This window comes from Tympanuchus pallidicinctus, unplaced genomic scaffold (assembly GCF_026119805.1).
Source record: "Tympanuchus pallidicinctus isolate F22 unplaced genomic scaffold, pur_lepc_1.0 scaffold1, whole genome shotgun sequence".
Taxonomy (NCBI): Eukaryota; Metazoa; Chordata; class Aves; order Galliformes; family Phasianidae; genus Tympanuchus; species Tympanuchus pallidicinctus.
Window position 1 is genome coordinate 19,668,645 of NW_026294618.1, and position 24,441 is coordinate 19,693,085.

General features: G+C 37.1%; 2 protein-coding genes across 21 annotated transcripts in view; both read left to right on the top strand.

Moving 5' to 3' along the window:
- Positions 1-24,441, top strand: part of FBXO25 (F-box protein 25) — a 653,677-nt gene that overhangs the window by 494,282 nt on the left and 134,954 nt on the right. The gene's annotated exons all lie outside the window — the stretch shown is intronic.
- Positions 1-24,441, top strand: part of DLGAP2 (DLG associated protein 2) — a 451,834-nt gene that overhangs the window by 285,026 nt on the left and 142,367 nt on the right. For 8 of the 20 annotated variants that reach the window (XM_052697261.1, XM_052697288.1, XM_052697313.1 and 5 more), the window contains one exon: positions 8,117-8,149. The exons of 8 other annotated variants lie outside the window; for them this stretch is intronic. In XM_052697261.1, the coding sequence (XP_052553221.1) occupies positions 8,117-8,149 (33 nt within the window). Of the gene's footprint in view, positions 1-8,116; positions 8,150-11,100; positions 11,221-24,441 lie in introns of all 20 variants that reach the window. 4 more of the 20 variants (XM_052697347.1, XM_052697366.1, XM_052697336.1 and 1 more) reach the window with 1 other exon arrangement.

The window sequence follows — 24,441 nt, forward strand, 5'->3', positions numbered from 1 at the left end:
CAGCAGAAGATAATGAATGATATATGAAAGAGCAGGGCAAGCTGAGCACAAACTTCAAAGCAATTTGAGATGAGTTAGGGAGAGGGAAGTAGATGCTGAAGTGAAAATGAGAGAGAATTGGTTTTTTTTGTTAGAAGCAGCTGCCGATTGGAGAGCTTACATTTATATAAATTTCAGTGCAAAAAAAAACCAAACTCACTAAAACTGCGGAAGTGCAAGAAAAGAGGCAATTCCAGGAGAAAAAGAAAAAGAGAGAGAGAGTGAGAGAGAGAGAATGAGATAAACTGAAAGAAGCTGACAACACGAGGAAGCACCTTCCCAAAGACATATCACAGTGTTTGACATGAATAGCAGCGTGAAGTGGAACAGTTGCATTTCACAGGATTTCTTGCCTTTCTCATGCAGAAAGCAGATTTGGAAAGGGTCTGAAATAAAACTGAGCAGACATATTATTATTCAGTTTAGTCCTCAGAAACCACATTTTTTATGATTATGGAATTCTAAAAGCTCTGTTTGAGACTCCTGGATCTCCCCAGTGTCTTCTTCCAGAATTTCATCGGAAGATTTCACAAACCCCTCAGCAGTTACCCAGAGAGTGGTGAGGTGCTGGAACAGGCTGCCCAGAGAGGTTGTGGATGCCCTGTCCCTGGAGGTGTTCAAGGCCAGGTTGGATGGGGCCCTGGGCAGCTTGGTTTAGCATTAAACGTGGAGGTTGGTGGCCCTGCATGTGGCAGGGGGGCTGGAGATTCATGATCCTTGAGGTCCCTTCCAACCCTGGCCATTCTGTGATTCTGTGATTTACACAAACAGCTGGGTTGATTTTTTACTTCCTCTATAATTTTTTAATTTAGCATATTTTTTATGTGAACTGTTCTGTGGTTTTTAGGTGTGGAAAATTTGACAGCTTGTTATTTTCGACAGACATGATAAATCCATATCGTGATATGTGTAATCCCATTGCTACTCCAGAATCATGGAATTCATGTGATGCAATTTAATGCAAAAAAAAACCCAAAACTTTATAAATGTTTTATATAAATGTGTATATATATATATATATAATATGATATAATATAAATATAAACATTTTATAATATATATAAAATACAATATAATATATAATAAATATAATATATATATAAGAAATACAAATATATATAATACATAAGTAATATTTATATATACATATATATTTTTTTTTTTCACATGGGAATGGTATGATTGAATGCATAGGTCAAATTCAGCTGTACCCAAACTCTACCAGCTTTTTGTGTCCCCTAGTAAATAACAATATCTCAGACGTTATACAAGTATAAGCCTGTGGCTGTCTGTGCTAGCAGCCTTCTTAACTGGGAAGCTGTGTTGTGGGATACATCTGTGCCATTTTTTTAGACAGATATAAAAGAGTTATACTTGTCAGCAAGAGAGCTTATACACCAAGATAGCTTTGGGTCTGAGCTGACTTCTGAGTTTTCCATTATTAGCTCAAGAATACAGCTGTACTAAGAGCAGTGCCACAGATTTTGGATTTGTGCAGATTTTAGACCTGGCTCCACTTTGCCAAATTTACAGATGTATTTAAGAGAAATCAGTGAGAATTAAGCCTTTCTTAAGGGTCAGTTGTTAATTTTTCAATCAACTGTATGTCATTTGATAAGTCTTTCTGAGATTAAAAATGTGTGTAGGCATAGAAAGAAGTTAATATAGCTCAATAAAGTAATTATTGTCTCTCTTCCATGCCTAATCCAGCTACAGAAGTGGAAGGGAAAAGTATGAATATTGTTTTGGTTTATGTTTCATAGAAACATTTTTTTTTAGTTTTGTGGTTGTTTCATATATGTACAGATTAGGCTGGAGCTGGATTTAGGAGCTGTAGCACTGCCCGTGGTATCATAACTTCCTCAAGGCATTGGAACAGGTTGCCCAAAGAGGTTGTGGATGTCCTATCCTGGAGGCATTCAAGGCCAGGCTGGATGTGGCTCTGGGCAGCCTGTCTGGTGGTTGGCAACCTTGCTCACAGCAGTGGTGTTGAAACTAGATGATCATTGTGGTCCTTTTCAACGCAGGCCATTCTATGATTCTATGATTGGGATCACTTCAAGCAGTGAGGACAGCCTGCTTGTTGTAATCCTCAGGATGGGGCACTAAGGCTGCAGTGAACTGCAGGGGGTTCCAAATTACACCTGCAGGGCTGACAGCGTCCTCTGTCGCCAGTATACAGGTGCTCCTAAGTGATGCCTAAATATATCTGTGCAGTGGAGTGGAGTGGATGCAGCTCCCCAGCTCAGCAGGGAACCAAGGTTGGGATTTCTGCCTGAATGTGCCATGAGGTTCCTGGTGAGAGCTGCTTTGGAAAGCATTAGTGTTCTGATCTGGAGATGGCTGTCTGCAGCTGTGCGATCTACAGCGTATTTTAAGATGTTATTTTAAAACCCCGTATTGAGTTTGGATAAAGCAGTCCTGAGGCCATGATTATACTTGGAAGCATGAAGCAGGCAGCTTGTTTAAGATGAGGAGAAAATGCATTAACAATGGCTTTCAGAATATAAGGAAGCTGGCTTTGATATTGGTGGTTGTTTTTCTTTACTTTTTGAAAGTTAGACAAAGAAATGAGGAAAACCAAAGTTTTGTAAGAAGAGAAGCAGACCTTGATTTAGTTCAGCTGGCCTGAGCCAGGTTGTTGTTTCTGGGGTTTGTTTGGCTCTGGATCGTGTTACCAACTATCATCCTACTAAAGGAGCTCTGTCACGTCAAATTAGATTGGAGGATGTGTTTACAATCAACTCTTTCCAGTCAATATCAAATATTTTTTAATATAGTTTAAAATTTAAATGTTATTTTTCCTGAATGTAATGTGAACTTTTGTTTCTTACACAGAGTGGTGGTATTTCAACACAAAATAGTAAATACAGTCCCAACAACACAAAAATGAATTTTCTCTAAGGAAACCTGGGACAAGGTTTGTAATTAATACTTGCTATACAAAGGAAGAGGATGATGCAAAATAAAATTTAAAATAAACCTACATCTTAAGAGCTTTTTGTTTTAATAGGAGGCTATAAGAAATCTGGAAGCGTATTCTCCACTTTTATCGCGTTATTTTGAACAGGATGTTTTAAGGATATTTTGCTTTTGGTAGTATTACCAGCTCCTATATATGGATGTCTGAAATAATCGGATTTTTGTTCTGCCATTAGCTGCTTCTGCTAAACCATACTGCACAGGGAGGCAGAGGCTGCACTGACATACAAGTGCCTTCTGAGTGAGCTTATGTGACTGATTTCTGTAGGTGCCGAGGACACAAGCTGTGCCAGTCACCTGCACAGTGGAAGTTTACTTGTATTTAGACAGAACCCTCCCGTGTTTCAGTTTGTACCCATTAAACCAGAAGGTACATTAAACCAGACATTCTGGTACATTAAGCCAGAAGGTAGAGCTTAACCCTGTAAGCATCATCCTGTATAACTATTGCATGACTTTAAGAACCTGGAGAAAATGACTTCTGCTCTGGAGGCACAAAGTTTGCTTTTGTTTGGAAATGATCTGCTTTAGAGATATGAGAATTTCAGATTGACCAACATCAACAAAGCTAAAATGTCATTCCTGAATAACTCCTGTACTGATCTCACGCTTGTCTCAGATTAGAAATTCATCCTTGAAGATATTCTCAGTTAGATTCAGCTCCAAATACTTGCAGTATAGGTTGTGCGTACAGCTGTCTAAGCTCCCACTACTTAGAGATCAATGGATGGAGCTGGTCTAATGCAAATAAGTTTGATCTCTAGTTTTCAGTGTAATGGTTTGATTCCATTTCAGCTACTTCTTCAATGGAGCTAATGGAATTTCAGGTACTGAACTGATGTGTAGACAACTCTACTGAGGAAATGCAAATTTGAACCCCACTCTTAATGATATCAATGAAAAGAAATGAAGCAAAATTAAACCCTGATTAACACTGTAGATGAGGTCTACCTGTCTCAATATGACACATATTAGTCAACACATCAATGGTCTCTAGATGAATCAGAGTAATAAATAGGTTTTGTAATGCCATATTGTTAGGTTTTCATAACTATCTATTTGGTTTTTTTTTTCTTTGAATTATCTCCAAAAGTGAAAAATCTGTTCCAACAACCAGTACAAGTAGACAGTGGGATTGTAAGGCGGCGACTGTACAGTTATGGATTCCTAATTGTAATCTTTAAGATCATTACTTTTCTTTTTTAACATAAAAGGTTTACATTCACATTGAAATGATAATTTGGTTGTTAACAGGATCAGTGACAAATTAATGCAATATCATGAATCACTGAAAATAAGCAAGAGCCTAAAAATGGTTTTATTTCAGTAGGCTGGGGGCACAGTGGCCCCATAATGGTAGGCAGTGGAATGGGACTGTATAAGAATTTCCTTAATTGCAAGAACAAATTTTTAGTGAACAATGCTCATAATTTATGAAGCTGAAGGAAAATTTCCCCCTCTTGAGGCTAATGCGAAGAACTGCTTATCTACTTCTAGTTAGGTATTGGCTTCAGCCTTGGGTAGTGACTAACTGAACCTGGATGCTTCCAAACACACCATCCGGCCCAATACAAGGAATTATATGCCAGTGTTTTTCACTGAGCTTATTGTCAAAGCTGTCTCCCATCTTTACCCACTGCAGCTGTGTGTCAACTCCACTTTCTCCTTTGTGAGCAGCCCTTTTTACTTCTTTTGTATTCCCCTTTCGTGAGGGGCCAGACTTCACCTTGCTTTTGGTTCATAGAAAATATATGGTTTGCTGAATTCATGGTCCATGCTCTCTGCACCTCCACAAAGCTCCAGAGCGCTGAGATCCATTTATGGGACTGTAGTGAAAAAAGATTGAGCCCAACTAGGGAATCTTAGCAAAGCAGTGGCATTCAGCTTCCATTGGCAATATATCTGAATCACTTAGAAGCAGGAAGAAAACTTTCTTTTTTTTTTTTTTTTTTGAAAGAGCATAAATTAGAACCCATTTAACTTCTCCTAACCTTTATGAGCAGGTACCAGTTCTCAGAGGTGGTTTCATCATCTCACTGACAGTCGCATGGAGAGTCTTTAATGCTAAATGACTTAAATGCGTTCCTCTCTTTAAATGTTTTCTCTTGTACCTTAAAAATTATCCTTCCATTTCTCTGGTGTTGGCACTCTGCCGACGCCTGTCAGCGGTGTCACTGCAGAAAGCAGCTGTACTGTGCTTTGGCATTTTGCTGTAAGCACAGCGCTGAGGGCCCCGTGCGAGTAGAAGTCAAAGGTTGTGTGCTGGATTATTGTGCAGTGTCCTTTTTTTTTTTTTTTTTTTAAATAGGAAGAACAGAGCCCTGGAGGCAAGGCATAGACAGGACTTCATCTTTGCTAATCAGCTCTAAGAAAAAACAATTAGCTTATTGGCATGAAAAGCTTGTGCCATCTCCAATGTCTGTTGCCCTAAGCTAATGAAATCACTGCGGCATACCAGAGATGCAGCTTGCTGAGAAGCACATCCTCTTTCCTCTTTAAAAATTATACCATGTAGCATAAGTAGAAATCAACTTTGTCTTTAAATCACCATTTTTTCTACTTAGATAAATTAATTATAGTATGAATCAGGTAGATATTGCATGAACATAATTCATTGCTAATTGCTACTGTGGACATGGCAGCTATTTTTCCCTAAAAAGGTAGAAATGTGTTGCATTTCATGTACTTCATTTTTATCTCATATTCCCGTTCTTTGCTTAGAAAGTCTCATTTATGAAAATACAAGTGAATGCTACAAAATCAGGGCAATTCATAGGATAAATAGAATGGAGGAAAATTGGATTCCACTTGACCAAGCTTACTTAATTGAAAATCAGTTCAAAATCTGCCAAGTCCTCTGAACAATAACAGAAAATGTTGAGTTCTCTCCTGCTTTTTGAATCTAAAGAAAAGTAGAAGCAATTCTATGGCAGAGCCTGAATACTGCAGTTGTTTCAGCCACAGCAAAGGTTTCATTCCAGTGTAACTGCAGTAACTGCACATATTGAAGTCTAGCAGGGAAATGCTGCACACTGTATTTATCTTTCTATGGGAAATTCTACATGGCCTGCCTGTGCTTTGTCTGCTCATATCACTCTTAGTGAAATGTAGTGATGGAATTGGGCCATGCGGATCGTGATTTGTGAGTACAAAACCCTGTAAACTTCCTTAGTTTTTGCTAATAAAGTAGCTTTAATTTAAAAGTTCACACACAGGACATGTGCTTGGGTGGCAAATTACCCTGTTTTCACCCAGTGTATGTTGATTTGTAAGAAAACAAACACATCCACCATTCATATTTTCAGCTTAACGTATAGTGTTACACAGTAGTGCCGCTTTATGCTGAGACAAGAGCCTCACCAATTTATCTGCATTGTTTTCAGAACAGTATTTTTACAGTAGTCTCAGCTGTAAGTCTCAAACTGTACATGCACGCTTGAGAAATAAATCCCACTTTTTTGTTGTTTTTCTTTTAAATCTAAAGCCTTCTGAAGAAGGCTTTTTTTTTTTTCTTCTCACGTTCTTTTTCTTGAATTCACATAAGGACACTTGCATCAGTAAAATGACACAGAGCAGATGTTCTCAAACACATTAGTGCAGTGGCAGGATGCGCAGCCACAGCATGTGCACAGTGACAGCAGTTTGGGCAATTCCAGTATTACGAGGTTGTTTGGGATGATTCAGATTTGCGTGGTGCATGCATCCAGTCTCAGTGCTTGCAGAGAGCAGTCCCTGCACAGCTAGATATTGCCTTTATGCATAGTGTGCGTTTGGGGGGGCAGCGGTTAAGAGGCTACAACATGATTTTATCTCAGGTTCTAGAAGTAAAAGTGCTGAGATTTGTTCTTGCTGCTGTCGCTCGGGATAAAGTTTGATGTGATAATGCTCTTGACCCCACATAGAGTGTTAAACAATGTGTTGTGTTGTGGAATCATAGAATATCTGAAGTTGGAAAGTACCCATAAGGGTCATGAAATCCAACTCCATGCTTCACACAGGCCCAACCCAAAATCCTGTGCCTGAGAGCATTGTCCGAATGCTTTTTGAACTCCAGCAGCTCGATGCCATGACCACTGCCCTGGGCAGCCTGTGCCAATGCCCAAACACACTTCCAGTAAAGAGCCTTTTCCTGATATCCCACCTGTGTTCACTGTCTTGGATTTTGGAAAGCCATTCTATCTCATTTGTCACATCTTAGGTTGTTCTTCCCCATGTTTGCTTATGATATTGAGTATATTCTTAGTCGTCAGGAAATTTTTCTCCTTCGAACAGGTATAAATTACTGGAGCCAAGAACACTTTCCTCTTGCCTTCCAGTAGGAGAAGCTATCCGTCAAAAAGATTCATTGGTAGATGCTTCCCCACTGATATTTACAATCATTAATTGTATTACAGGAAATTTAGAATTTCTGTGGAATCAGTCAATAACTAAGAATTTGTGTCTGTTGATGGTTGCAATCAGGAAATAATTATTTTTAAGATAAATGAATTTTAAAATGCTTCTTTAAAATGCCTAGATTGCAAGCTACTTTTTTCTAGGTATTGCTAACACATGTTTATGGTACTCAGTGTCAGCAGGAGTACCCTCAGTTCTCTTTTCCTTTGCACTCGAGTTTTTAAAACAGATAATTTTTTTAAGAAATCCAAAGGAATGAGCGTTGGAATAGACAAAATGAGATCTTATTTTTGACAGTCAGGATAGAAAATCTTCCATTAAAAATGCTATGATTTAAAAAGCATTCTGCAGATTTTTTTTATTGATCATACGTCCAAACTGAGAACAAATGCTTATACTCAAAGTATAAGCTTCAGAAAGGAGTTGTCCATTTAAAAAAGTATAAAACTGTAAAAAATAATTGTTTGTCTTATAATAGTAAAAGAAACTTCTTGTAGTATTCAAGACTTTCATCTTTAGCTTTGTACAAAATGATGGAGAGGGAAAACAGTATAATGCAATGCTGAGTATAATATCTTTGTTTTTCGTATCTTTGATTCAAATTTGATATTAGTAATAATGTCGTTTTGGTGCCAGGTTTGTCTTCAGTTTGTTTTTTAATATTGAATTAAAGATGATTTTTTCACTGTTTTAATTTCAGATTTGGATTCTCTAACAGGGCATGCATTTCCAGGTAAAGTGGCCAGTTAGATTAGATTTTATTTGTGTGTCTTAAATTGCTTTTTTCATTTTATTGGGAGGGGGGGTGGAATTAAAATTTAATCCTTGTGATTCTTACAGCATTTTGTTACATGTCAAAATTGTGCTGTTAGTTATTTCACATTATAGATAATTGAAGAAGAAATAGCTATTGCATGCACTAGTTGAGAAAAGTAGAATAAAAAGCCTGCTTTAAATATTAACTACAATATCTTTGATATTAAACCAACCAAGAGAGTAAAAGCATTGATCCAAAATGCCAAATCCTAATGAAAATATTATTCTATTCAAATTCACACATGATTCTGAGAAGAAAAATAAAAGCACCCTATAGTGGCTAAGGAAAGCTAAGGTTCAAGAATTATGACCGTTATCTGTTCTCTTATTACAAATATATAGGAAATGGATTTTGAACAATAAGAAAATCATTTTCAGAAGAGAATTAAGAATGAAAGAGAACACAATTATGTTAATTATGTCATTTTTTATGCTGCATGGAAATTAATTTTAAAAGCAGGCCACTTGATTAATTAAAACCTGTTGATTCTTGCAGCCATAGTAATGTAACAATTCAAAACTTTTGAGCTGGGGAGTTATTCAGCAGAAATATAAGAGAGGAGAATTTGATGCTTAGTAATCATGTGAATTTCTGTGTTTCCCAAGTCAAATTTTGGATCAATAAGAACATAGATGAGCACTCTGTGATAAGGCAAATCTCTTACATTTTGCAAACATGCAGATGCTTTCTCTAATCAAAATCCTCTCTTGAATTTTTCTTCTAATTAACAGGTTGTATAAGCTAAAGCATAATTTTCTGTTCCCAAAGAGCTTTCTAAACACAATTTGTGATGGTATTTGTTATTATAAATGTACTGATCTTTGTTATGTAATTGGCTTCTCATTTATCTACTGAATAATATGATATTCTTCCTTACATTGTCCTTTAAAGCAGTATTCTTTACAGTTCTTGTGACAGTAGCTTCACTTCAGGTTTTCCAAATGTTTCTGTGTTGCCAGCTTTGGATATGATGTAGGAATCTCAGTAGAAAAAATAATATTAAAAAAAAGAAAAAAAAGAAAAAAAAAAAAGATTAGAAGTTCATCGTGGAATTTGTTTGCAGCGTGGAGCAGATCTGAGTACAGTCTGTCAGGGCTGTTTATACTCAAATACAGCAACAGTCCAAGCAATGTCTGTCCAAAAAGTCAAACACTCCAAGTGCAGATTTTGCCATTTTCATCCTAGATGAGGAGACTTTCTTTGAGTAGTCTGGTTTGATATGAGTCAGAATTTTCATGGGATAATGTACTGCTTAGCACGGACATTGTGTATATCTGATTTTCATGATTGCTATCAGATATATGCATGCATCACCGAGAGGGACATGGAGAGGAGCAGCATCAGTGTATCTTTTTTTTCCCTCTTTTTTAAAATTGAGTCTGCTTTCTTTCTTTTTTCTTTTTTTCTATTTTTCTTTTTTTCTTTTTTTCTTTTTTTCTTTTAACATAAGTATTTTATGGTGCTAGATAGTGCTATCGTGCTATGTCTGATTCTTAGTTTGAAATATGGCAATCCTAACATAGCAATCATCACCGATTCTGACAACGGAGCCTTACACTAATGTGAATGCTATAGAATTATGGGAAAGAGAAATCATCTTTATTCTATGTAGAAGATGTCCTGAATTACAGGACGGGTGAATTATATTGCTGTATTGTATTCCAGGCTTAGCTGTGCATAGCTCCATCAAATGGCCCATTGGTTAGCACAGACAGAAAAATCTTTGAATCATACTCATTGTCAAGAGGATATAGAAGAATAGTATAGGTATCTGCAAAGAACAAAACCCTGGGAACATGGGGTTTGGCTTAAATAGATGCTCATTTGGAGACTCACAGAGTGAAGATGTCACTGTGCAACTCACAGAAATCACTAGAAGAATCATTTCTCATTTTTTCCTTTTTTTAACAGACTTGCTCTTTTCACACAAAGCTGTGATGACAGCAGAATGTCCTGTCTTGTCTTCAACTTTACTAGCACTTAATAATTAAGTCAGTATTCTGCTATATCCCAAGTCATAACAGTATTCTGCTATTATATTGAAGGTTTTATAGTTACAGATGTAACTAAGTTAAATGCCAAAAGGGATGCTTAGGTGTCTAGTTATAAAAGAAATCAGACAACTAAATCCATCCTGCCACTCATACATAAATATTATAATTAGTTAGCCATGTTAGTTTTCAGGAGACAGAAGGAATCAAGGTGCTACTTTGATATCAATGAGTTAATTAGATGAGATATGCCCAGGTGATCCTAGTATATTAATGCATGATTTGGATCTCACACTGAACAAACAAAACAAATCCAGTGAGTTTTCTGTTTATCTCATCTTTGCTCCCTGTGAGCCCATCCAGCAAGATTGATTAACAAAACCTCTATGAATGTGGTGAGCCAGTAGTTTTCCATCTGACCCTCTGCCAGTGCCCTGCAGGGGCCAAGCATGTGGAGACTCCTTTCCAGAAATCACGTAGTTGCAGTAGTGCGATGCTGAAGGGAATGAGTGCCAATCCCTTTGCTGGGCACACAAATCAAACCTGGTTCAGCAGTGACCTGATCACACAGTTCCCAGTTCAGAAGGTATTTGCATCCAGGTGGCTTCAAACTCAGAGAAAAGAGCTCGCATTAGGATATGACTGCTCAGACTAAGGAAAAGTACTTCCCTTTCACCTCTGTCCTCAATATCAACTTTCTCTGTGCTTTCTGTAGATGTGGGAAATCTCTGTTACTTCAGAGACAGACCAGAACATAAATCAAACCAAGATGTATGTTTTTATGTCAAAGGAAAAATAAATTTTTTATAACCCTTGCAGTTGATCAGCTGAAACCCTAAAGTATGAGATTTGATTATAGTCATTGTCTTAATGCAGAGCTGCAAGTATTATGGGCATGTTGAGAACTTCCAGAAGCTGGATTAAAGCATCTCTTTTACAATGATATCTATTCTCATCCTAAAGCTCCAAGCAATGGCGAGTCCACCAGCTCCCCTGGTAAGCCGTTCCAATATTTAATTACCCTTAGCGCTAGGAGATTGAAATGTTGTGGAAAGGTTGCATTTGTCTAATTTCAGTTGCCAGTCTTCCTACTGCTATGCTTTTGTCCATAAGACTGAAAAGTCTACTTTTCCCAGATATGTTTTTTTGTCTATGAAAAACTGATTATTTGCAGTGACCTGCTGAAAAGCCTCTGTGCACAGACGCTTGTGCACTTTTTATGGCTGTGCCACCTGGCCTGATGAAGTTTCTGACCTGCAATACTTGCTTCATCCATTTCTTAAACTCAGCACAATTTCAACACCCCTACTACAACTAAAAATTTATACGTACCAATCAAGGCACCTTTCAACTCTTGTTTTGGTAAGTTGGATATGTTGTCCTCTTCAATTCTCGCACTGTAAGACTGTTTTTCTGATAGCTGTCATAGGAACTTCATATTTTTTTTAAACCTATGAAAACTGTAGAGAGTCTGTTCATGTAGAAATTTTGGAAATGCTGTGTATAGAATCAAAGTCATTTCTTTTTTAGCATAACACCTCCTTCCTCTCTCCGCTTTGTAAGCATTTATGTACAGTTTCGAATTGCCAGATCAGGTTGCAATGGCTGTCTGTGTCAAGCAATCCAAACAGTGATCCCAAAATGTATCTGATTGACTAGGAATGAATGATTTTCCCGTCTTAGATGGAGGAATGTGTCTAACAGCTGAGATCCAAGGTGCGTTGGAATGCTTATTGCTGCAGTACATGAAATCAAACTTTTTTTCCAATCTGCTGATACCTGTGGGATCACCACCCAGTTTGGGGTGATCATTGTCCCAAAGAGGAAGGAGGAAAAGCCATGTATCTCTTGGGAGCAGGATAAAAAAAAATGGCTGAGTTCATAGCATGTCATACAAACTCTTACCCTAATTTTCATGATCCTGCTAAAAAGAAAATATGGTGCTGTTTACTGTGACCAAAGGCACAGCAGTGCCTTTCCTGAGTATTCTTACCAAACTACTCAGGTAATTACATTCTTTCTTAATCCCATCAGTGCTTTCATGGCAGAACAGTGAGAGATCTGATGTTTGGGTTATGTATCTGGATAATAAATGTGCCACCAAAACAGCTAATTGGAGCAGAATCTCAATGCTGTGGGTCTAACCAAAGTCCTTTGTCACCACATTTTCCATGTCTTTTGTTTGCCTGCTCTAAAACCCATTTTGATGGTGACAGCTTGTCAAGACTGTGTCAGTAGTGTGTCCAAAGCAATCATTTGCTTTCTTTAAAACATTTTTTCATTAGTATTGAGGAAGAGACACATTTTAGGGATCCAGTTCTCACTTGAAGAATAAGTTAAGTTGTTTGTATTAAAGTCTTTGAATAAGGACAAAAAGTACAGTGAATATCAAGGTCAATGTGAGGGAACATTGACTTGCAGGGGAAGGTCCTTGGAAGTGGATGGCTCACTCAGGGTATGTTGTAGAATTACAGTTCTTGTGCTCCTTTTCTGAGCAATAGGCTAGTTCCTTAGGTGAAATGGAGAATGGCTCTATCCTCTTGTAGACAGAGGCAGCAATAGCCATTATTAAATTGCTAAAGTTTGCATTTCAGGTCTGTTATTTTTTTTCACTCACACTCAGATGTGAACTCAGGCCCTTGGAACTGCAAACACTCTGAGGTATTAATTGCTTCACTGAGTTATGCTCTAATTCTTAAACATCCATGTATTTAACGTCTTGTATTAACTCTATGTGTTAAGAATTTGTCTCTTAATGGATTATGAATAGGCACTCTGTGTAAAGGAAAATTAATAGTGGTTGTCTGAATTGCTTTACATTGGTTGTGAATTCAGCCCATGGATTCATATTCTGAATCACATATGTATTAAGTGGGTGCCAGGTGAGTTAGGAATCTTCAGTAGGTAGTCAAAATGTGCCTTCTACCTCTGTTGTATTTTATTTTAATTCTACTTTAATATGTCTGGACTGTTTTCTCCTTTTCTTACTATCATTCCTAACTACAGCATCCAAATTCTTCAGTACAATGCATAGACTTTGGTTTCCATTGTGTGTATTATTGATGAATACTGTTTTGTTGCAATTCACCTGAATAGGCTTGAAGTTTTGTGAAATACCTCAGAACCAAAACCATGGCTGTCTATTTATTCTACCAGTTCTTCATTACAAGCAATGTAATGCAAGATCTCAACTTCAAAATGGTTTGTTTTTCTTTTGCTTTTGAAAGTCATTTAGTATTCTGGGGAAAACAGTGTTGTCTCCAACTCTGTTGTAGACCGAGGGTAGAGCAGAACAGAATTAGCATTCTCAGGTCTTTGCATAGTAGCTGGAGTTATGGTAGGAATTTGGCACATGCAGTCATGTAGAAAGTGTTTACAGAAAGAGGGTCTCAGATGCTAATCGAGTGTGAACCATTCTAATCCCTGAGTGTGTCTAATCAAGGAAGTTGGTTGGTGACCTGCTCGTTTTCCAGAAGTAACGCTTTGACCACATAATGAGCATCATTTCACAGGTTAGTTAATTGCCTAGTGAACTGTGCACTTTCCTATTCACAGATTTGCCAGGTCTAAAAGTTAAATGGACATCTCATTCATTATACCGGTTCTGGGGCTTTGTGGCTGAAATCAAAGTTTATCTGAAAGTGTCTGCTCAGCCATATTATTTGTGGTTACTGTAGCATTGTTAGAAGTGCAGAAAGTCCTTAGCTTCTTTATCCTTTTTTTCTGCCCTTGCCCAAATGTTTAAGGTTGGGCAGAATATTAATGAAGAATGGATGTTTTAGAACAAATAACACTGAACAGAGTTTAGTCCAAGAGTATCAACAGAATATCAAAGTTCAGTGTTATTTGATTAGAGGTGGCAGATCTTTAAAGAACAAATTTGGAGAAATTACTCTTTCAGAGATGCTTTAGGCCAGCTGTCTTCTTGATTTTGCCCAGGGAGTTGTCTGCTCAGGGAATTGAAGACTGGCTGAATGAATTTTTTTTTCCCTAACCTTTCTACTGAACTTTGTTGCCACTAATTTTGATTTGCATCATGTTCAAAAAGAGCAAAATATTTCAGCTTGAATACATATATATAAATATATTCATGCTGAATACAATCGCAATTAAAAAGAAATAAAATGAAAGCTAGTAAGCCATAGGGGGATGGAATACAATGAGTTAGTAAACTAACAAAAAGTCATCCACAGTTGAGTTCCCTCTGATCTTCCTGTTTTCTCAGAATCAGGGGATGGTTTCACAAACAAGAAATAAGCCTTCTTTCATCTGTTACATTATATCTCCTAGAGCTCTTATCTGGCCTCATTAACAGAACTAAAGAACAGAACTAAACACTTATGCCCCTCGACTGTCTATTCTCAAGTGAAAATGGTGAGAAGGCGGCTCATGTGTGCACTGTCCTTCTGTTGCCTTCAGCCTGGAGTAGGATTTAGCAGTGCATAGTCCAGCAGGCTGCCAGATGAACCTGCTGGTAGGAAACCAGCCATTCCATTTGGTAAGTGAATTTGCACAGGGAAGGGAAAGATAAAAGTATATTTCAAATTGATCTAAATTTCTTTGGAGATTTTTCTGTTTCCAGGCCCCTTCAGTCCTCTAGTCCAAATGAGCTGAGTTCCCAGCTGGGTAGCTCTGGACTTGGCCCCTTATGGGTGGTGGGCAGAGGCTTGTAGGTCACTGATCAAACCTTTCCTGGGGTTGGAGCAGCTGGGCTGTGTACAGCACTGTCATGTCCTGCTCCAGACTGCAGACTCCTATCTATAGATTTAAAATAAATAAATAAATAAAAATAAAATGGTTAATTATGCAGGAATTTGACAGTTGTATAGATTTCATTTCATTACTTGAAGATTGCTTTCTATGTCCTCAGTTTCACCTGTTTGATTTTCTCTTTGGTAGAGATAAAAAGGCATGTGAAAAGCACACTAACGTTTCTGGAAGGTAGTTTCAGAATTAGTAGGAGCTATATGCACATTCTTGAAAATGAGGAGTTTCACAGAGACATAAGCCACAGGTACTTTGCCATATGCATTTATTTTAGTCTTTAGATTTACTTGAACTCATTTGTTTGGTTCTTCACTGTTTCATATTTTTTACTGTGTGAGAACTGTGTGAGTAACCATAGGTGTAGATGTTCAGGTAACGACATACATTTCATTACTTAGCCATTTCTATAACATTCTTCTTTATGAGATCTATACAGTTCTTGATTATGTTTAATATCAAGTTAAGGGTTTTTAGTTGTGCTTTTAATTTATTCTTTTTAAAAATATGTTATTAACAATTGCTTTAAGTCCTCTGGGGTGCTTCATGTTAAGGGTAAAAGATGAATCAGAGTAATTATATACCACATTCATTACCACCAAACAGAATTAAAAGAGAACAAAAAGAAGAAAAAAAGAAGAAAAATAGATGTGGACTCTGCCTACCAGTTACTGCAGAGATTTATGATGTATCTCTGATTTACAAATACATGAATTCATGACTTGATTCTTTTTTAATTAAACATTTTCTTTTAGAAAAAAAAAAAAAAAAACATAATTACTTGAGAGCTGCAAGGGCAACAGTAATTATGACATTGGGCTTGTCACATTATCCTGAAGAGTCTATTAAGGCAGCGATTTTTCTAATCTGTCATTCAACTATTCTTGCTATGTGTTTAGCCTGTGATGCTGCTGGAAATTGTTGTGAACCTATTATGCTGCAGAACATTTTAAATAGCCCCAGCACTTCATAATGTTAAGAGAAACAGGTCAAATGAAAGCTGAAGTATTCAAGTCTCCAAAAAGAAATAAATTTGGCGTTTAAAACTAATTCCATCGTCTACAAGAAATCACATGAAGAAAGTTATTAAATTGGAATTATAGCCATAGGCAAATCCTTAAGGAGGATAATTTAGATTGTGAATTGAAAAGAGGACAACCATGTTGGCTCAAGGCATAAATTTGACATTAATCTGCCAAAATGTGGAGTTTTTATAGATTTTGACAGATCTATGAAGTACTGTGCATAGCTATTGAGCTTTCCATTGTAGTTACTATTAAAAGACATCTAGTTCCAATTTTGCACTAGGCTCTGCATTTCTGAGAAAAGCAGTTTGCTGTTTTCTCCATCATGCCCAGGAAGTAATAAGAATTGTCATAAGGCTGAAACAGAAGTCTGACAATCACAAGTTAAAGCTCGACTTCTTGTGATCCTCACTTAAAACTTTTCTCCTTTAATTTTCTTATTTTCATTCTGTGGACAAAACAGCTTTTTTCACAGATCAAATGAAAGTAGTTTAGCTTGTAGATTCTAAACAGCTTGGAAAGTTTCAAGTGGTAGCTGCTGAAAATAGTCAAGTATGAAGCACTGCAATGATGTTTCTAATTACCGACCGTTACATACTTTTAAGTTCTGCTCCCTAGTTCCATGTTCAGGCCATCCATAAGCAGCTGAAGGTTTTGCTGAGAGTTCTTTACAAACTGAACAGTTCATGTCAGTACATATTGTTCTTCGATATGCGTCTGTTTTCTTGGGACACCACATGAATCATGGCCATTATGGTCCTCAGTTACCAATTAGTGATGTAGCAAAAGCATCTTTATGAATTTTAGTTGTTAATGTACACAACAAGGTAGATTTTAAAATAGTAGTTCAATACTGTAGTTCTGAAATGGTTGCATAAATTGAAATGGCATTGCTCAGATAAATAAAATTTTTAATTTTTGAAATTGTTAATTACATTTTTGACATTTATTTAAGACCATGAGTTTTAAAATTCTTTCACAATTAGAACTCAGCTGTGAACTACTGTACTGCATAGACTACCAGTGAGGTATTTCATTGCTGTTACAAAATTTTTAACAATAAGCCATAATACTATATAAACTTCTTCTGAAATGATTAAATAGTATTCAAATGTCAGATACTGTCACAAATTAACATGATGTTGAATTTAATTTTTTTTTACTTTTGACATTTTTTCTGTTTCAGTTAGTATTTTTCCTTATCTTTCTCTACCTAAAGTAGTTGTGGTTCTTATAACCAGAAATGTTAAATGTGATAGTGTGAGTCTTATCTATCAAGATCCATGACTTATATGTGACTGATTTTTAATGTAAGACTAAGCACTGACATTTAGTATGTAGACGGCGTTTTTGCAGTCTTGGTCATTACCATTTGATCAATTTTTGCAGAAATGGGATATTTACTGTTTTTTTCTAGTTTGACAGGTGCAGTCAACCTGCCTGGCAGCTTAAGAACTTGAAATTTCTGGCATGAAATCTGTGACAGGAAATTGCAGAATCTGTGTATAGGACAATAAAAGCTGCTGCACTATTCAAGTAGCATAACCCAGTGCTCACTTATTTTATATGTTCAGCTGCAGGATAAAAATTCTATTGTAATAATTACTGTGGTAAGTGTAGTGCCTTTTACTTCTTTTATATCAGTCAAACATGGCATCATCAGAGTGCTGGATCATACACTCTTACTTGGTATTAAAGAATTAGTAGGCAGGTTCTGTATATTTGTTTGGATGGCTGTGGAAGGAAGCAGAGGATTATTCCTCAATGTCATAACACCTTTGGAAAGGGTTGCCCAAGGAGGTTGTGGGTGCCCCGTCCATGGGTGCATTCAAGGCTGGATGTGGCTCTGGGCAGCCTGGTCTGGTGGTTGGAGACCCTGCAAATAGCAGGGGGTTGAAACTAGATGATCATTGTGGTTCTTTTCAACTCAGGCCACTCTATGATTGTATGATTCTTTGTCTGGAGAAAGGCACATACTGTGTTATAGTTGGAAAATACAAACAATATGAAAGAAAAACAGACAAACAGAAAAAAAACAAAAACAAAAACAAAAACAACAACAACAACAAAAAAAAACACCTGGCTGCCATGGCTACTTTGTGCAATTTTTTTTTAAGGTGAAGTTCATGAGTAGTGTCTATTGTATTTCCCACAATGAGCCCCAAATTGCTGCTGTCAAACTGTTCTTCTCCCCACCCTCAGGGCAGGAGGTTCTGCTCCACCATCACCACTGCTTTTTTAGCTGCCACTATCTGCTCCTGTCTCTACTTCACTTCTTAACTCACCAAATGACAAAATACCTTCAATCACATAAGTTATCTGCGTCCTTGTATCATGTACAATTAATTCTCACTTGTGAAGTTAACCACTTAGTGCTTTTACCTTCCATATATTTTTTGAGGAAGGAAGATATTTGAAGAGGTAAGTGCCTTGGGGCACTGCAATGGGCTCAGAACTGGAGAACTTCATTACAAAGTCTATCAAATGCAGTAGCCAATACAGCTTGCTTTCAAAAGCATCAGTTACCTACAGACAGGTGGTGATTTACTTGCTGACATTGATTAGATCTCTCTTCCAGAAGGAATTCTTTCAGCCTTAGTGAGAAAATACCATGAGACATTATTCTTTGCAGTGTAAGGATTGCAGACTGGCAATGCTGACCTTCCTGTTGATACAAATTGACGGTCCCTAATCTTTCCACTTAAATTGCAGCTACTCAAGTATGAAATTTCAGGATACGTTTAATGAAAACGTAAGTTCTGGTGTCTCTTTTAAGTTATTTAATTTAAAACTGTAGACTTAGATATTTTAAAAATCACTTTGAAAAAAACCACATTATTCAGATTATTAGCAAGATTCACAGAACCACTGGGGAAGCAAAAGGCTTGCGGCTAAGAGAGTGTGTCAGCAGCATATTAAATTAGTAACTGTGTGTAGGCTCATTGCAAGGCTGAACAGGTGCCCCAGATATGTTGTGCTGACTCCATGCATTGAAGGTAACTGAGAGGAGGAAGGAGAGAAAGAGGGAATCTGCCACTGAAAAAGCTTCAGTTCATTCCAGAAAGAAGCAGACTAGCCTAGAGGCAGGCCACTGTCAGATGCCTTTCACTGAATATCCTGCACCATAAGGAGAACTTGGTTACTACATGGTGGTTTGAGGGTGATAGAGAATGCTGTGAAATTCAGGTGAGAAGAGAAAGAAGCATTTTATTAGAGTGCATCTGAAAAGAAAGCTATACCTTCCTCAACAGGTTTCCAGTGTTTTGTCTGTATACCATGTCAGAGTTTTAGAAGAATTACTTTTGTATTTTGTAAACAGAGATGACAATGAAGTCCCTAGAATGGAAAGCAGCTATGTAAGCTAAAATATGTTGCCTGTTGCTATGGGAACAGTAGCTCACAATTTTTTTTTATATAAGCACTTCAGCTACAGTTTTTGTGATGTCTTATTCTAACAGAGAAACGCTTATATTTCATCCCACATCATTTTTTGCTCTTGTTGATGTTTTAAAAGCCATATTGGGCAGTAATCCCCGGAATCAAATCCTGAAATAATATACTATCCACAGAAATATGTTTCATAATCATTAACTGATCAATTTTTTAATTATAACATAATTAGGAAGATACCAACCTTGAAACTGATTTGTCTCTCCATTACTGATGGCTTAAACACATGTAGCTGCTGAAAAACATTGTTTATTCTGAATTCTGAATTCTGAATTCTGACGTAATTAATACTCTGCCCATCTCCTATCCCCTTTCCAAAATTTTTTGTTGCAAATTAAGATGTACTAAGCAATAATCAATATTAAAATAGGCTTCAGATGTGTAACTCATTCCCCTCTGAGTTTTAACCTAAACATAATTTCATATTACCCTACAGAACATTCTCACTGGATCCAGCCAAACATTATTTTTCCCTGCAGAGAATTACCTACATTCTTGTAACACACTTTCTGCACTATGCAAGATACACAATCGCTGTTCATGTCTTATTCAATAAAAAAAGTGTTATATTTGTCTTGATATCAGAAAGTGGAATTTGGAGCTCATATTTTCCCCATGACATTATTTTATTAAATTACGTAGTTGCTAAATATACAGAGGATTATCTATCTGCAAGAGACAAGAGACAAGCCAAGCAAAACATATTTTGCCTGTATTAGTTAAGCATTGTGATCCAAGTAAAATAGATCAATATTATGAGAAGAAGGCAACTTTTCATGAGTATGGAGATGCATTCACTACCACATTTAAGATAAAAAATCCAGCCAGTGTTTTCTGCTTAAAAGGTATACTATTTTTCTGTCATCTTATTATGTGGAATAACCTCATTAAACAAAGATTTTATCTTCTTTGAACAATAGCTCAAAGAACTATCATCTTCCATTTGCCTTGATAATTTTTCTTGTTGCTTCAGTTGTTGCTTTCAAGTCAAAGAAGCTCCGAAAACAAATGCATTTCTTGAGCAACTGAGTGGATAGTGCTGACTCAGGAGTTGTACAGCATACCGTCGAGAATTTTGCAGGTCATTGCTAGGATCTTCCTTAATAAACCAATTGGAAATAGTAAATACTGTTCTTCTTCTCACTTCTCCTGGATCAAACCTTCCTTTTCTCCTTGTAAGTCATCCAACCTCTTCTAGTGTAGGATTAGCTCATTCCTTCTGTGCACATCTGATCTGAATCCCATTTATACACATTGAGGGGACCGTGCCATGCACTACCTGTGATTGCCTCTGCAGTGGGCCAGGTTCCCAGTACCACATGGCCATCCACACAATTACAGTGCAGATGCCTTGGTGTGTTTCAGTAATAAAAGTACAGCAGGCATCTTTCTCAAAAAGCAGTTTTATTGCAGGCATCTTACATCTGGAAGGTGAAGACAAAGGTGAGGTGCTTTCAATAGCACAACACAAGCAAGAGTGGTGTTGTGTCAGCCTGTCTCAAGTCCAGCATGGTATCCCTGGCCCATTTCATTTACAAACATGAACAGAGCCTGTACTGATATTCCTGAGCAGCAGTGTGTACTTGGATTGACATATTCTCTCATTCTGATAACTGCAGTCATTTCTCTTGTGGCCACCAGATAACTGAGATTTCCTTTTTTGGGACTGCACAGAACTGAAGGGCAGTTCTTCCTCTGATATACATTATTGGATTGAATCGAGTTATGACACTTGACAGCAACTCAGAAACTCGGCTATTTCTCTCCCACACGCATCAGGACGATAAACCTATTCATCCCCTGTGAAGCTTTCTACAGAAAGGAAAGGATCTAGCTCAAAATTGGATTGAGGATAGCCCAGAATAACCTCACGGCTTTTTTTAACGTAAGAGTTTTAAAGCCTTTCCCGTATTGTCTTGTAAACAGCTTTTCTTGCATGTTCCTGATTTTTCTCCATTATCCACTGATATTATTCAAGATGAAGAATAAATTTAATTCTCTGAAATGAAGCTGGGTTATTGTTCCATTTAAGAAATTGGCAAAACTCCTGGGTCAGGATCTGCGTTCTGCCAAGGTGAATTATGACTGTGTTTGTTGATTGTCACAACTTTTTAATGATATTAGTGAACTTTGTGATTTGAATAGGTGCTATTTTGTTCACTTCTTATAAACTCTGAAAAGTTACAGAAAGTGTGTTCTTATTTTACTGTTTAAGTTCATATCTTGTCTGTGTTTTCTTGATCTCTTATTCTGTATTTTAGTCTTTAAAATATTGCACAGTGTTTGCAAACCTTTTGCAGGCCTTTCCAGCAGTATGCAATAGGAAGTAGTTCTGCAAAAAGAGTTATGGAGATGATAAAGTGTATATTTTAATCTTGTTTATGTCTTTAAAGGCATTTTTTTATTTATTGAGAAGAAAGTACATTTTATAAACAGGAACTTTCTCAACTGGGTAACAAAATCTTACCTGATTTCCATAATGCAGCAAATCATTTTTTCTTGAAAGAGGGATGTGCTAAAAGCTTTTAGGTATGTTTATAGCTTTGTGGCTGAAGTCAAATCTATTTTTTCTTCAGTGCTGGATATGCAAAGAGTGCTAGAAAGGGTTTTGTTATGCTTGGACAAGATATAAATATAAGCTATTACCATCTTAGACTGTTCTTCTGGTAGCAGATAAATTCAAAAATGTACTTTCGAGTGAAAAATAGAAAATTTACGAATCTGCAAAGGCTTCTGACCAGTATTGGTATAACTTCCTTCCTGACTGCAAGGGCAACTGCTATTATTCTCAAGCACTGATATAAAGTTTGCAGCTTTGTGAATTTCAATCACCATGTCTTGGCATGGAAGTGAGTATGAAAGTAGCTGGGGCAATCTACAGGATCTACCTTGGAGCAAGTAATTCAGCTCTGGAGGCTGATTTTGTTATATTAGACAGTGGAGAATTATGGTCTGCAGCAGTACTGTGGTTGCAGAACATCTCACTTCTGAGTTTGCAGATCTGATTGTGAGCCCCAGTACAACCTACCCACGTGTAGATGTGAGAGTGGGCAGTGGTCTTCCCTCTTTTCACACTCCAAGCTTTGAGTCATGTGGTAATGTGGGATGCTTGGTTTGCTCTGCATCTACCATCCTGGATGATCTGTGGGTGACTTGCCAGAGGAGCTTGGGGTGAGGAACGTTCATGGTGGAATGGATTAGGCTAACTCAGTTGGGTTAAAATCTATAAGATTAAAGTGCAGGAAGTACAAAGGACTGGTCATGGCCAGAGCAATGATTTCTTCTTGCTGCTCTGCCATGACCAGTGTGGAAATTTGCACCGTCAGCTGCCAAAGCTGTGGCTCAATGAAGAACTCAGTTTGGAAGAGTAGGCAACAGGGATGGTGTTTGGTTCCAAGTAGTGGTGACAAGTGTATCTGCTGCATGTAAGCATCTCATGTCAGTCTAGTTGTTGAAGGGTTGTTATATTTTATTGTTTATTATTTTATTTTTATCTGCACATGCAGGATAAAATGTATTGGAAATCTGTTTTGTTTTCGTTTCTAGGAAAAAAAGAAGAAAATCAGTTGGGATTAAATGGAATGTAATTTTTTTTTCATGTTAAATAATTATTTATTGGGACTTTGACATGGCTCTGTGCTAAATATCTGGTTCTATGTTTGAGTTTCAGAGGTGACATTCATTTCACCTAACTATTTACACTGTAGGTGCCTCTGTTAAAAGTTGTTACCCCAGCCTTACTTTACATTAAATGGAGAAAAGCAAGCACTTTCAGGATATGATTCATCTGACCTATTTAAGATTTCTGTTTTAGGATTAGACGAATAGCACACTAAAAGTACTTTATCTCCACATTGACTATATATGGACTTAAAACTACTGAAATTCATTTAGGCAGTTGGATATTGTTCCTGTTGAGTCAAATAAGTATGCAAGAAAAGTTCAGGAAGTAAGGCTTATAAAGAACTTTAAATCATGTTGGCATTTTGGTAGAATTCATGTCAAGGAATATCCATCTACTGTGGGTTTTTTTCTGAATGATAAGTGAAATGATTTTTCCATTGATCACTCTTAGTGAAAATTGTTAATTATTAGGTGTATAGGCAAGTTAATTAGAAATTAAATTAGAATAATTGGATTAACGTTAGAATTATTTAGAATTAAATTAATTAGAATAATTGATTAACAAAAGAACCTGCACTGTACAAGTTCCTATTTGAACGAATAGAAATACTGAAGTCTTAACTTCCTATGAATTTGTGTTCTGTCTGAATTTCCATCTCTTCCTTCTCTTTATTGCCCCATATAGCATCCCATACAGAAGCAATGCTAAAGCTAACTCAGAGCTAACTTAGCATTAACTAATACCTGTGTGCCAGCTGAGCACTAGGCTTCAGCCAGCTCTGGTATCATGGCTTAGTTCCACCTCAATGGTGATGGCTAACTTGCACTTCTCTCCTTTGCTCATTTTATGACTTTCACAAATAATCTGTGAATTCTGTTTCTCTTTTGGCTGAGTCCCTGACTTCCTTGAGTTAGTGAGAGACTGCAGACTGCCAGACAAATGGACCACCTGTCTGCACAAGCCAGATCTTCCTCTTGTTATTCAATGCTAGAAGTACAGATAAGACATATAAATAAGACTACAAGAATAGTGGAAGGGCAGTGGTATACTACAAGAATGCAGTGGAATATGAAGTACAAATACCCCTAAATTACTATTTACTTGAGTCCTAACTCTTTATAAAACAGCACCATGGGTGTATTTGCAGACTGGAATCCATCATCAGTCTTTTGCTCAGTGATCACTCTACCTGGCCTTACTCTCTTATTTCATGCTTTTTGTGATTATTGTGCATAGCACATTTTAGCTACCCAGATGTGAGATCCTTTCCCACGTGACACATTTGGCAAATCCATAGGTGGATTAATAGTTATGACAGGATGGAAATGAAGTAATTTAGGTCTACTTAAAGTG